This window comes from Propithecus coquereli, unplaced genomic scaffold (assembly GCF_000956105.1).
Source record: "Propithecus coquereli isolate 6110/MARCELLA unplaced genomic scaffold, Pcoq_1.0 Scaffold202, whole genome shotgun sequence".
Classification (NCBI taxonomy): domain Eukaryota; kingdom Metazoa; phylum Chordata; class Mammalia; order Primates; family Indriidae; genus Propithecus; species Propithecus coquereli.
Genome location: NW_012145190.1, coordinates 1,749,553 through 1,763,580, shown reverse-complemented (window position 1 = coordinate 1,763,580; position 14,028 = coordinate 1,749,553). Strand labels below are relative to the sequence as shown.

Genomic DNA, 14,028 nt, shown 5'->3' with positions numbered 1-14,028 from the left:
CTTTAGGATAAAGCAGCTAGATTTTAGTCCAGCTAGATAAAAAGGATGAAAATCCTAGATAATGTGAATTTTTGGCAACTTTTAAATAAATTACGTAATAAAATTCAGCCAGACTTGATCGTTACAACCAGACTTTATCATTTCTATTTGCTTATTTTTAGTAGTGACGAGGAAGAGGAGGAAGAAGAAATGTTAATCAGTGAAGAGGAAATACCATTCAAAGATGACCCAAGAGATGAGACCTACAAACCCCATTTAGAAAGGTATGTACCATATTTTACTCCAGACGTGTCAGTGAAAAATAAGTAGGAAAGCACCGTTGTATGCTTTTGTCTTGTTGCCAAACTAATGGGTATAGAATTAATATTAAATGAGTAATCAATTATTTTGCAAATCTGATATCATACCCTTGTACAATTCTCTCTTCCATTTATAGTACTTTATTTTAATTATATCCAAATTTTTATGATGTCTGCATGTTTTATCTTAATAAGGTATCATGAATTGCCTGAGTGCTTAGAATTTTTTTATTTATTGTCCTGTTTCTCTTTAAAATGACAGTGAGATTTGATTCTTAGGCGTCTTTAACTTGGGGGAATCATCCCATAGGCATGCTAACTATATATAAAATTACAGTACATGTGAAGAATAGTTGGTGGGAGATGACATTTCATGAACTGATGATCATAATTTTAAAATAAATTGATGATAACCTTAAGGTTTAATTTGTTGTTATACTCTTCCTTGAAAATATCCTTTCTGGGATACCAGTGTTGAAATGTATTTGTGTTTTCAGGGAAACCCCAAAGCCACGGAGAAAATCAGGGAAGGTGAAAGAAGAGAAAGAGAAGAAGGAAATTAAAGTGGAAGTAGAGGTAGAAGTGAAAGAAGAAGAGAATGAAATTAGGGAGGATGAGGAACCTCCTAGGAAGTGAGTAGGCAATTACTACTGAAAATGAAAATCAAACAGATTTTGAAACTACTGGTGGAAAAGAGGGGTAGGAGTGTGAGGAAGGATGTTGACACATACATAGTTCAAAATATGTATTTTTTTTTTTTAAATTAAGAAAATTTGGCCTCAAGCAGCTGACAGTTTCATTGAAGAGGTTTTTTTTCCTAGGCTTTTTGGTTCTATTGCGTGTATCCTTCATGACCTAGTATAGTTTATATTCTTAGGCTTTTGGGATAATAGACTTACTCTGCTTTTTAAATTGACTAGATTTAGATGATAGACTATAATAATTCTTCAAGCAATACATTGAGGTATATCCAAATCTTTTATAGTAATGCATAATTTATTGAAAGTATATATTTAATCTGTGATGCAGACTGATTTTGAAGGTGAAATTACTTTAGAGTAAAATCTTGCTTGATTTGCCAGATATGTCTTTGGCTTTATGTATTCAGGGTTATTCTTTGAGTCTGCCACCTGTTCTTTGCCCTTAAGTGTGTGTGTATATATATATGTCTTCAGTCATCCTTCACTCTAAGTTTCAATACAGAATATGTGGATAGTTATTCTGTCTTTAATTGTAGGAGAGGAAGAAGGCGAAAAGATGACAAAAGTCCACGTTTACCCAAAAGGAGGTGAGGAATTTATACTCCTGCTGTTTTGCAGCTTATTTTGGTGCTAGGCACTTTGCTTACATATTTAGACCTAATAGTAATCCTGTAGGAATGAATGGCTATTTAAAAATTTCACAAAAGCAACTTCATTAATGTTTTTGATGTATACGTTTTTATTTTCTTTGCAGGATCTTGAAGTTTCTAAAAATCTTAATACTTCCTCTTTACATTTTTGAGAGTTACTGATTTATTTGTGCTATTTTAAAACTATCAAACATTTGGTAATTTCTGGTTACTTCTAACACAAATTATGTGCAGGCTATATACCAGTAAAGAGATTTGAATTCTTCATATTCTAAAATTGCAGTTCCCTATAGCACAGTTTGAGTTATAGGCCACAATGTGGAGAGTGCCACTTTTCTGTTGCTAACTTTTCTCCTACATTTTGATAATAGAAAAAAACCTCCAATCCAGTATGTCCGGTGTGAGATGGAAGGGTGTGGAACTGTTCTTGCTCACCCTCGCTATTTGCAGGTCAGTGAAGTTGTTATTAAAAGGCAGCTTTTCGGGTTATGTTCCATTGCTTGTTCTCATACCTCATGAGACTTTATAATTTGTTGGCTTGTGTAGACTTTATCATTAACATATAATGTTAAGAAAATCTTTCTTTAAACATAAAATTACTTTAGTTTTTCTATCTTAGTCGTTTGTGCTGTTATAACAGAATACCTGAAACTGGGTAATTTATAAAGAACAGAAATTTATTATTAATAGCTCATGGTTCTGGAGGCTGGGAAGTCCAAGAATATGGCACCAGTGTCTGGCTAGGGCCTTATTACTCTGTCAGTCCGTGGCGGAAGGGCAAGAGGAAGGGTGGATCCCTTATGATCTAAGCACCTCCCATTAGTCTCCACTTCTCAACACTGTTGTATTAGGGATTCAGTTTGCAACACGTGAACTTTGGTGGACACATTCAAGCATAGCACATTTTATCTTAAGAAAAAAATGTGGCTAAGAACCTGAGCCCAAATAGAGGACTTCCCTTGGAAAGTTGGAATCTTGGAATATTATAGTGTTTCCCAATGTGGTGTAAATATTTCTGATATAAGAGATGATTGTAACAACATACCAAGACACAGAGTAACAATTTTATTTTAATGTATATTGGGAAAAAAGTTGAATTAGCAACTCATACCAGACTTTGATACTGTATAGAATGAATAGAAGACATTTAGTTTGGGTTTTGTTTTTATTTTTCTTAAGTAAGTAGATTTTTTTTTAATGAATAAAGGTCCATCTTATATTTAGGTCTGGCAGAAAACATGAAAGTGAAATACTGCTTAGGAAATGCCTATTTGATCTTTAGCAGCAAGTATAACATGAGACCAAGGCCTTACTTTTTGGATTGTGATTCTGTTATAATAATAGCTAAATGCTTTTGCTGTATGTCATTTGCTGCACTAAGCACTATGCAATGTATGATTTCTTTATCCCCACACCACCACCATAAGCTATTGTTATGTCCATTTTACAAATGAGAAGTGGAGCTTCAAATAGTTAAGTACATTTCCTAAGATCACACTGCTAGTGAATGACAGACCCACTTTGGAACCCAGGTCTGTATATTTCCATAGCCTATGTTCTTAACCATTTTAATAAACTGTCTCATTATCCATATACAAAGTACTTGGTTATTGGTTTTACTCTGCACTTATCACTTAGCAAAGAAAAGAGCTTTCAGGAAGCCTTAGTTTTTATCCCTTTTCACTTTCTTTTACTGGTTTAGCATCACATTAAATACCAGCATTTGCTGAAAAAGAAATATGTATGCCCCCATCCCTCCTGCGGACGACTCTTCAGGCTACAGAAGCAACTTCTGCGACATGCTAAACATCATACAGGTACTTTTTAAAATACAATGTTTATGAATTAGCTAATTGCACTATACTTTAGATGTGCAGATTGGTAGCGATACAATTTTTTCTAATATAAATCTTCTTAATAGAGTCTATAGTCAAGTGTAGGATAAAGTGTGGGATAAAATGTAATAAGACATTTTCTTTCACAAGGGATGACCAAACTAGGGCTTTTGAACTTTTATCCTTTGATGATTTTGAGAACTTCTATGACTAGGATAATGATCTTTTATTCAGTATTTATTGTGATATCAACTGTGGACTAAATACTTTATGTATATTGTTGCTAATCTATCCACTCAACACTACTAAGTTTGTTTATATTGCCTTGTTTTACAGCTAAGAAAACTGAGGCTTAGCACTACTAAGCAACTTGCCTGTAAAACATAGCCTATTTTTTGCAGAAGCAGAATTTTCTAGTTCTGCTTCAGGTAGATACTTGTAGTAGCTATTATGGATTAAAAAAGTGGGGCATATGGGGAGGAAAGCCTAAATGTAAAAGGTTTGCTTATAGTTTGTGGTTAACCATTCAATAGCCCTTGGAACTTCTGCTATAGAAATCGTAAAGACTAGCTATTGAATTTGTATACAAACTGCTGTGGAACGTGTTGACTCAAAAAGAGAAGCTGAGAGTCTTTATAATACATATTATAGACTCAAATTCCACTTATTTGTAACCATTGATAATCTCATTGCAGTACAGTTAATAGGGACAGATTGAGCTGAGTACATACCAAGAGTATGTGCCAGACATATGATTATTACATATGTTGTCTTCTCAGTGATCTTAGTGAATAAAACTAAGAATTTCAGTTGCAGAACTATCATGTCTCCTGCCCAAGGTCATACTGATTCAGATATTCTGTCTCCTTAATTTACTATTAGGCTAGTTACTTTACTTCTCCTTTTCCACGTTGGTAAATAAAGGATACCAATATCAGAGTTATTGTAAGGATGAAATGAGATAACATATAAATTGCTATTTACTGCACAGAGCCTGGCACATGGAAGACTTTTTCAAAACACCAGGATTTGAACTTGGATTGTAATCATTTCAAAGTCTACAATCTTTTCTTTGTATCATGTTTTTTGAGAGAAAATACTACTTTCACTGTTTCTTGATAGGTGCTACAGTTTCTTTACTCCTGCTCCCCGTTAGTACTGTTTTATGCCACAGAAAAGTAATTTCTGACAACCAGTTTTAAATGAAAGTAGAAATTATAGTGGTCATTCACTCAACAAATGTATATTTCAAAAATAAAATAAAATAATTGGGGTAACTGAGCTGCTATAACAGATAACCCCCTAATGTCCAGGGCCTTAATAAAATAAAGGTTTCTCAGGAAAGTAACATTCAAAAAAAAATATATCTATATATATTGAGCACCTTTGTGCTCATGGGCTCCCCAGCCACCAGACGGTAAAGAAATAAAAAAGTACAGTGCTCCTTTGTCTCATAGATTCCACACCATGTTATCAAATTCATCAAAAATTCTGTGTAGTGGTGTGGGAGGGTTGTACAATAACAGAGGGAAGTAGTTGAATGATAGAGAAGATGTGGAGTAGGAGAATAAGATAAAGAAATACAAGCACTGCTTGCATGTATATGACAGCAGCAACTCGAGTCTTTTGAGAGAAGTTTAATTGTTTATCTTGGGTAACATTTTTAAAACCTGAAACAGAGAGTATGATTACCATTTTAGATGTGGATCAGTTTTCTTCTGCAGAATGCCAAATTCTTTTTTTGTTTTGTTTTAATGCCAGATTCTATATTTGCATTCAGCTTTCATGATCTGTGAAAAAACTGTTTTGAAGAATAAGATTCATGGAAAATGTAGTTGTTTACTTGGTGAACAATTTACCTAAGACCCGGATTAATGATAAAATTGGGATTAGGGTTCTAGTTCTCACATTTCTGTCTGGTTTTTTTGAGTTTTTCTAAACAGGTTCTTATGTTACTAAATGAATGGGTTTTAAATAAAGAAAGATCAAAACCATATATATATTTTTTTAATTTTGTTTACCTAAAGTGTTTATACATTGAAAACAACATAGCTTTTACTCTAAATTGACCTGCCTGATCATCTGCTTACTTATTATAAGCTAGAGAGAATACTTAGAGGGTGTCTGAATAGAACACTAACCACATTATTTTTCTTAGATCAAAGGGATTATATCTGTGAATATTGTGCTCGGGCCTTTAAGAGTTCCCACAATCTGGCAGTGCACCGGATGATTCACACTGGCGAGAAGCCATTACAGTGAGTATTTATTTACTGATGAACATCTGGGTGAGAAGTGTATATATCCCACTTTAAGGTTTGCCCATTTACAAACATTTCAGCTGTCACTGCTATTGACTTTTATCAAATTAAAAAGTGGGTATTGATTGGGGGAGCTATTTCGTGGCTTTTTTCTTCATTTTCCTCTGTTTTTCAAGCAAAGAAGGAAAAAAAAAATCAATAGTTTTCCATTTAGTAACATTTCCTAATCTTTCACAAGAAGTTTGTTACTGATAATTGTATATATATATATGAGCTTCTCGCCCTGACCCTGAATAAGAGCTCTCCTTATTTATGTTTGACCAGCCATTTCTTTTCCACTCTCTTCAGGTGTGAGATCTGTGGATTTACTTGTCGACAAAAAGCATCCCTTAATTGGCACATGAAGAAGCATGATGCAGACTCCTTCTACCAGTTTTCTTGCAATATCTGTGGCAAAAAATTTGAGAAGAAGGACAGCGTAGTGGCACACAAAGCAAAAAGCCACCCTGAGGTGCTGATTGCTGAAGCTCTGGCTGCCAATGCAGGCGCCCTCATCACCAGCACAGATATCTTGGGCACTAACCCAGAGTCCCTGACACAGCCTGCAGATGGTCAGGGTCTTCCTCTTCTTCCTGAGCCCTTGGGAAACTCAGCCTCTGGAGAGTGCCTGCTGCTGGAAGCTGAAGGGATGTCAAAGTCATACTGTAGTGGGACAGAACGGGTGAGCCTGATGGCTGATGGGAAGATCTTTGTGGGAAGCGGCAGCAGTGGGGGCGCTGAAGGGCTGGTCATGAACTCGGATATACTCGGTGCTACCACAGAGGTTCTGATTGAAGATTCAGACTCTACTGGACCTTAGTGGAAGGGAAGACTTGGGGCACTGGGACAGCTCAGACTTTGTATTTAAAAGTTAAAAAGGACAAAAAAAAAAAAATTTAAGCATTTAAAATCTAGTAAAATAACTGAAGGGCCTGCTCTTTCCATTGTGGATCACAGCACACATATATACACACACACCTCCCATCCTCATCCCCTGTTCTCCCTCTGTTGTCCCCCTTATAAAATTGATACTGTCTTTACCAGAAAGGTAGACAAAAAAGAAGCAGAAGCTCTTAAAGTGAGGGTTATCCTCATACTCACTTCCAGCCAGCAGCAGACTTCCTGCTCATCGGCAGATCCCCTTTTCCAACCTGTAACTCTGATGTGCTCTGGATCAGCTTTTAACTCTCAGTAGTATATTACTGTCTTCTAAATCCCTTCTCTACTGCTGCCCTATGGTTCTGGCTTCTACCCACTGCGGCACACTTATCCTCAAATATCATATAATTCTAATCTCTGGAGGCTGGCAGCTTGACTTGGCACTTTAGGGCCCCTTAGCAGGGTGAGCTGTTAAAACAGCACACATCTCTCACCCCGTCTTCCTCCATTCCCCACTGGGTTTTGGAAAGGAAGGATACATGGGGACCACCTCCCTCCTCTTTGATCCCAGCATCTCAGTCCCCCTCCCAACCCTCCATATGGCTCTCAATGGTGCTCACTTGCTTGGAAGCAGGCTCCCAAGAGGGAGGGGGCTGCCCTCTGCACAGTCTCTTTGACTGTAGGACAGGGCTCTTTATCAGTGAGACGGTGAGAAAAGTCCCAGGCTAATGGCAGAAATTTGCACTTTGAACATGTGTGTCTTTGTGTTGTGGAACCTGAGATTCCTTATTTATTAACAGAAGGTCTGATTTTTTTTTTTTCCTTTTGGTCTTTATTGCTATATTTTATGGGGCTGGGCTGAGAGAGATTAGATTATTCTGGCATGGGATCCTGTCCACAAGAGGTACTTTGAAGATAAGACATAGAGTTGGAGAAGCACAGCCAGCCTCTGAAATCATAGCTTTCCAGTGGCCTTTAAAGAAAGCTGGTCCTCAGCACTAACAAAATCACTACAATAGCCTAGTGCTTTTTTGGAAGTCTTTTTAGGGAAGGATGTTAGGTTTGTGGTAACTAGTGTGCTCTTTAAGATTTTTAGAGCATTGAGATTTAGGAATTTTGAGGGGATGAGGAGAGTTGTTCAGTATCTAAATTACAGATAAAGGATTTTCTCTTGTGAATTTGTTTCTTTTCTTGTCCCCATCATTTCCTTCCATATACCTCCCTGTTGGCCCAACTCTAGCCCCTTGCCTTGTTTTTGTTTCTTGCTTTGCTTTATCATTGGTTCATTCCAGCTCCCTATTAGTGAAGGGCACTGCTGCTTAGTGAAGGAGCAAAATCTACAAGTCCTAAAGTTTTAAGTCAAAGAAAACTGCTCTGTTTTGTTTCCCACACTTCAGAAGAAGAAAGGCTTCAACAGACAAATTAATAATTTGTGTAATAATGGCTTTGGCTTTCACCTGAAGTTCTGGGAATTACCACTTTCCTTGGGATACAGATTTTTCATGGGGTATAGATTGCTTATTACTGTCCATGGGAGAAACAGGTAGTTCATAACTCCCAGAAGACTAAAAACCTATTTTGGCTCATTTTTAGAGAATTGCAAAGGGCAATTCTTATCCTTCTGTGTACCTTAGAAGCTGGAATGGAAGGCTTACCCTGTTCATTGTTTATTGTCAGAAATGTATGACGGCTATTGGAAAGAATGAAGTTTTGCTGAAAAAAAAAAATAAGTGACAGCTTGTTTTTCACAAACACTAAAACTACAGAGTTTATCAATTTTATTTTTTATTTATTTTTCTCCCAAAAAGGGGGGTAACAAAATGGCATTTCTGAAAGAGGCGTACTTTATACCCACTCGTGTCAGTGGTTGGGATGCCAGAAATAGGGAGTGAGACACCTACGGCAAACAGTCTTAAATGCACTATTGTTTCTTTTCAGATTGCTGCAGATTTGCCATCCCTCCGATGTGGGGTAGAAAATGGAATAAGGCTAGAAGGGTGGTAGAATATGCTTTCCTACCCATAGTAAGGATTTGGAATTGACTTTGGTATTTTGAGTATATTTGAAAATACTACAAGATCGATTGGATGGGCCTACAAAAAAGTTGTTCTACCCTTGAATAAGTCCATTTTATACTGTTTCACTAGCTAGCATCTCTATCCCACACTTAGCTTTTGTCTTTGTCACACTTTTTCTGGCTCCGTAAATTTCATTTGCATTGGTTAGTCATCAGATATTTTAGACACCTACACAAACAAAAGCAAACTGCATCTTAAAAAGTCTCTCTCTGAGATGGGGAAAAATGTTATCCTTTCCTATGCTATTCTCCCATTTCACAAAAAGCAACTAGTTAGGTCTACTAATTAAAAACTATCTGCTTTTTTTCCGTTTTTCTTTTTTCTTTTGTCTTCATAGTTACCATTTACCTATAATAAATTATTGTGGCAGTTTGCAATAAATTTTAAAATATTTTTCATACTTTTTTTTTTGAGAAAGGGGTGCTAGCATAGTGAACAGTAGATATAAATAAACTTAAATATCTAAGCCCTCTTGCTGTTTTCCATTCTGCTCCACATGCTGTTTATTTCATTGTTTTTCCAGGGAGCTCTTTGAATCTTAAAATTCTACATTTTGTACTCTTGGTCAAATTCTGTTACCTTTTTAATAACTTCTCCCACTGCATATTCTTCGTTTTGAATTGGCAATTCTAAATTCTGAAAATGTAATAAGATACAACTCAATATTTCTGGGAAATGTGCTTCCCTCTAGTTTGTGGTTGTCCTGGTTATTGAGCATGGTTGAGACTCCTTCTTAAAATACTTCAGAGAGTTTAGACAAACACTGGCCGTGGGAGTCCTGGGAACAAAAAAAATTATTAAGGTATAGAAAAGCATCCACATAGAGCACTTGATCCTCCTTTGTACCTGTTTGGAGAAAACATATAAAGAGTACACTACTAAGGTTATTACAGTCTGGTTGTTTGAAATACCATTTCTTCCTCCTCCTCTGTCTTTTTCTCACTTTCCAATGTACTCAAGAAAATTGAAAAAATGTAATGGATCAATTTAAAATATTTTATTTCCTAGAAGCCTTTTTGCCTGTTGTAATGTGCAGGACCCTTCTCCTTTGGTGGGAGAGACAGGTAGTTACCTGAATCTAGGTTCAAGAGGTTATGTAAAAAGAAATTATAATAAAAGGGATACTTTGCTTTTCAAATTCTTGTTTTCTCTTAATCTAGGTAAGACATATTCAAAATAAATAATGTAAAGAAGAAAAATAAAAGTTGTCTTCATGGAAGCAACTTGTCTTCCTTGGTTGTACTGAGTTATAGTTAGTTGAGGGGTGCAACAATTAGTGCTGCTAAATGAAAAAACCAAGTGCCCTCAGATCAGGTTTTATGTGGAGTTCCCTCATTGAGAATTATGCAGTTAACTTTTGAATCAGTTTAATTCTTGATTTCTGACGCTGAAGTGCCATATTCTGTGATCATTCAGCAAACTTGGAAATCTCTGATATTTGACGGCCTTCTACTAGGAAAAGTGACCATATTAATCTAGTAGATGGAAGATTAAGGATTCGGCAATGTTAATTTCACTGTGGTAATAACAAAACCTTGATAGCATTTAATATCAGTGCTTTTTCACAAAATTAAGTGTCCATTTCAAGTACTGACCTTTAACAAAAAGAAAAAAACTATAATCCTCCTGACTTCTTAAAAGTCCTACTGTGACAGCTGCCCAGGCCTCTCCCTTTATCCTTCATTCATTGTTTACCTATGTAAATTTGTTCCTGAGGTGGCATGTGTTTCAACTTACTGGCAACATCTATGATACAAAATAGTTAAGGCTCATTGATTCAATCTAGGATGAAACTTGCAGCCCTTACCCAATTAGCATCACCCTCTGAGTCAAACGCAACAGGCTGACAACTCTCCAAACACCTTTTAACTTTTTTGCCCTCATTTCAAAGCCTAGCTCATTCTCTTATTTTGTTAAGAAGCATGTGGTATGACTGGGATAGGGAAGGAAAAGAAAAGCATGTTGTCACTTGAGTGAGACTGTCTTACAAATGTTACCAAGTTAGGGTTGGGTGTTTCCTGTCCTTGGAAAAGAACAGGCCTAAACAGTACCTTCATCCTACAGCTACCAAGAAGGCATCATGATTGAGATTAGAGATGCTCCCTTGGTTGGTTTTAATCAAACATAAATGCTTTCAAAAATATTTATAAAAAGGATAAGAATGAAAAAAATGCTGTATTTTTAAAGGACCTACTTCATACAACCTTTGTTTCTTGAACAAAATATGAACTACCTAAAGAAAGGAAAAAAAGCTTCAGTTTCTCATATGGTAGAAATAATATTTACCTCAATTATTCTCAGGATCAAATGGAGTTGCTTTAAAGCTTTTAGCACAGTGTTTGACTCATAGTAGGTGCTTAATAAATGGCACCTATATTAATAATAAAAATATTGAATACTTTTTCAGACCAAAAAAGACAAAAGGGACATGGGGAGCATTAAGGGAGGGTGGTAATAAAATGAACTGATCATATGTGTTTATAAAATAGATTACATTAGGCAGAGGTGTCTTGAGGATTAGTGTGATAGTGACCTTGTTGCTAAGTGCAAAAGCAAAAACAATGACACAAAAACAAGTGTGCTAAGTACTGAGTGGAGGAGAGATGGAGGCAGACGCTGCAGGAAAAAAAGTTGATTAAAAAGGGCCCTTTGATTCCACAGGCACAAAAAATCCACAGCCAGGAATTTGCTGCCACCTCTGAGTCAGGCAGGGGGTGGGGGTGGGGTGTACAATCCCATTAGTAGAGAATGCCCAGTGGATTTAGTCTGTGAGAGTCACATTTCTTATTTGGACCAGTATAGACAGAAGCAAACCCAGCTCACTTGTTTCCTGGGACAGTTGAGGTAGGGGATGGCTTTCGCAGAGCATTCACCGCTGACCCCCTGTCGCCGAGACCTCTGTAGCCGTTCTATCTGGCTAGCCAGGAAGATTCGTTCAGACCTGACTGCTCTTACAGAATCCTATGTAAGTTATGTATTTTGCTGTTGTCTGTTTTCTTTTTACCTCTTCTGATCCAGCCCTTTACCATCATGCTCCAGCCCTACTATCAAATACAACAGCCCTAATCATATAGTCATTCATGTATTGGGCACCTATTTGACATGGCCCCTTCCCTTGAGCAAATTCACGTGAACTTATTTTCTTCCTCCATGCTTTTTAGACATGTTATTCCTTGAATGAGAAAATATATCTGAGGTTCTGGGTAGGATTGGCTGTATGTCTTGGAGGCTATTCCTAATTTGATTGCCTGTATTCTGCCAGAATAGGGTAACCTTGGGCCCTCTAAGTTAGGGTTCTTCATAGACATTGTTCCAAATTTTTGAGCTATGTAAATGAAAGGTTTATAGGATTGAGAGGAAGAGCGATATGAACTTGGTAGAAATTTGTAAATCCTACCAATTTCTTCTATACAATATTAGCCACCCACTTTTTAGTATTACACATCAAAAATGTACCTATATCTAAATAGAAAGGTCACCCAGGGACTTGTGGAAGTATCAAATTCTTAAGGAGCTAACCATGAAGTTCCAGATTGGTTTTCTGATATCAGGGGATCCTCATAGTCTCTACACAAGGCCTGCTGTGGAAATGGTCCAGGCCCCTGAGGGGAGTTTTGAATTTAGATTTTCTGAGAATTGTTTTATCTTTGTATAGCCTCTCCAGTCAGAAATTAGACACTGATTACCTTTTTACTAATTTCTACTGCATTTTCTAAAGAATTGGGACTTCACCATAGAGTAGGCAATGGGGTGAGGGAGGTTAGAGAAATTCTGCAATAGCTACATTCCAGAGCTTCCTAGGTGTGGCTCGTGTCTTCAAGTATGTTTAAAATACTTAGACTCCAGTATGATTAAAATATTCTAGTTTCCAGGAGAGAGTTTGAAGAGGGAAGGAAAAATTTTTCTAAATCAGTGATTTTCAACCTTTAGAACGTAAACGTTCTCCCAAGAAAGATGCACAGATACTCAATTTCAGAGACTACTGAGTCTTCCTGAAGTCCAGTCATGGAGCCCAAATTAAGAGTTCTTATCGTAGACATTTTCTTTACAACTTGGATCCTTGATCAGGGAGGTGAATGAGATTTTATATGAGATTTGGGATGATTTGAGTAAGGACATTGGGGTGATTACAGAAGATGTGCTGTTTTCCTGTATCCTCGGCCAGGTGAAGTATCAGGGCCTGAACAAGAACATCAACCTGGACTCTGTGGATGGTGTGCCAATGGCAAGTACCGATAAGTGGAGTGAGCTGACCGAGGCAGAGCGACTCCAAGAGAATCTCCAAGCTTATCGTGCATTCCACGTTATGTTGGCCAGGCTTTTAGAAGACCAACAGGTGCATTTCACCCCAACCGAAGGTGACTTCCATCAAGCTATACATACCCTGCTACTCCAAGTTGCTGCCTTTGCTTACCAGCTAGAGGAGTTAATGGTACTCCTGGAACACAAGATCCCCCCCAGTGAGGCTGATGGGATGCCTGTTGCTGGAGATGGTCTCTTTGAGAAGAAGCTGTGGGGCCTAAAGGTGCTGCAAGAGCTTTCACAGTGGACAGTGAGGTCCATCCATGACCTTCGTGTCATTTCTTCACATCAGACTGGGATCCCAGCACATGGGAGTCATTATATTGCTAATGAAAAGAAAATGTAGCATTTAGCCCCTTTTTCCTTCCTTGCTTTCTTTTCTGATGAAATGTACATAGTTCTCTGGAGCCGTACTTTCCCATCTTAAATTTCTGAAAACCTTTAAGACCACAGGCATTTTCATCAAGTAGGGTTGGAGACATGGACAAATGGGCATACAGCTTTAGTTTGAGGTGGGTGCATGCACACGCGTGTGTGTGTGTGTGTGTGTGTATTAGGGGCATGTGGGAGTGAGGACAACATCCCTCTACTTCAGTGCTCTAATTTTTCCAACCCGCTAAGTAACAACCGTTACAGGCATTTAACAGCCTTACACATGGAAGAGAGAGAGAGAGATTTTAACTCTAGCTCTAGATAACTTGCCTGAGAAGGCTGAGCCATTGAATTAAACTCATGGACTTTAGCCAATTTAAACTCTTCAACAATAAAAATAATACCTAACATTTATTGAATATCTACTATATTGGGCTTTATGTATATTATGTACAACTTTTACAACAACCTTGGGAGGGCAGTGGTGTTATTCCCATTTGGCAGATGAGAAAACAGGCTCAGAGAGACTTCATTAAGGTCACATGGCTAGCAAGTGACATACTAAGTTTGAACAGGGATCTTTCTTATTGTAAAGCCTCTGGGCCCTTAGAG

General features: G+C 37.4%; 2 protein-coding genes across 2 annotated transcripts in view; both read left to right on the top strand.

The window, feature by feature from the left end:
- ZFP91 (ZFP91 zinc finger protein) overlaps positions 1-6,708 on the top strand; it is a 37,475-nt gene extending 30,767 nt beyond the window's left edge. Inside the window, 7 exon segments of the mRNA XM_012643967.1 lie at positions 162-263; positions 797-931; positions 1,537-1,587; positions 2,022-2,100; positions 3,353-3,467; positions 5,644-5,743; positions 6,095-6,708. Of these exon segments, the coding sequence (XP_012499421.1) occupies positions 162-263; positions 797-931; positions 1,537-1,587; positions 2,022-2,100; positions 3,353-3,467; positions 5,644-5,743; positions 6,095-6,605 (1,093 nt within the window). The 3' untranslated portion in view covers positions 6,606-6,708.
- A 4,805-nt stretch (positions 6,709-11,513) lies between these two features.
- On the top strand, positions 11,514-13,723 carry CNTF (ciliary neurotrophic factor). The gene is made up of 2 exons (XM_012643966.1): positions 11,514-11,707; positions 12,908-13,723. Exons 1-2 carry the CDS (start codon positions 11,594-11,596, stop codon positions 13,388-13,390), a joined length of 597 nt encoding a protein of 198 aa, XP_012499420.1. The 5' UTR covers positions 11,514-11,593; the 3' UTR covers positions 13,391-13,723.
- Positions 13,724-14,028: the final 305 nt, after the last annotated feature.

Bases quoted from the DNA above. Each gene is read 5' to 3' on its own strand.
- CNTF (XM_012643966.1), top strand. From the start codon at position 11,594: ATGGCTTTCGCAGAGCATTCACCGCTGACCCCCTGTCGCCGAGACCTC. The intron at 11,708-12,907 runs GTAAGTTATGTA...ATCCTCGGCCAG, and splicing joins CTGCTCTTACAGAATCCTAT to GTGAAGTATCAGGGCCTGAA.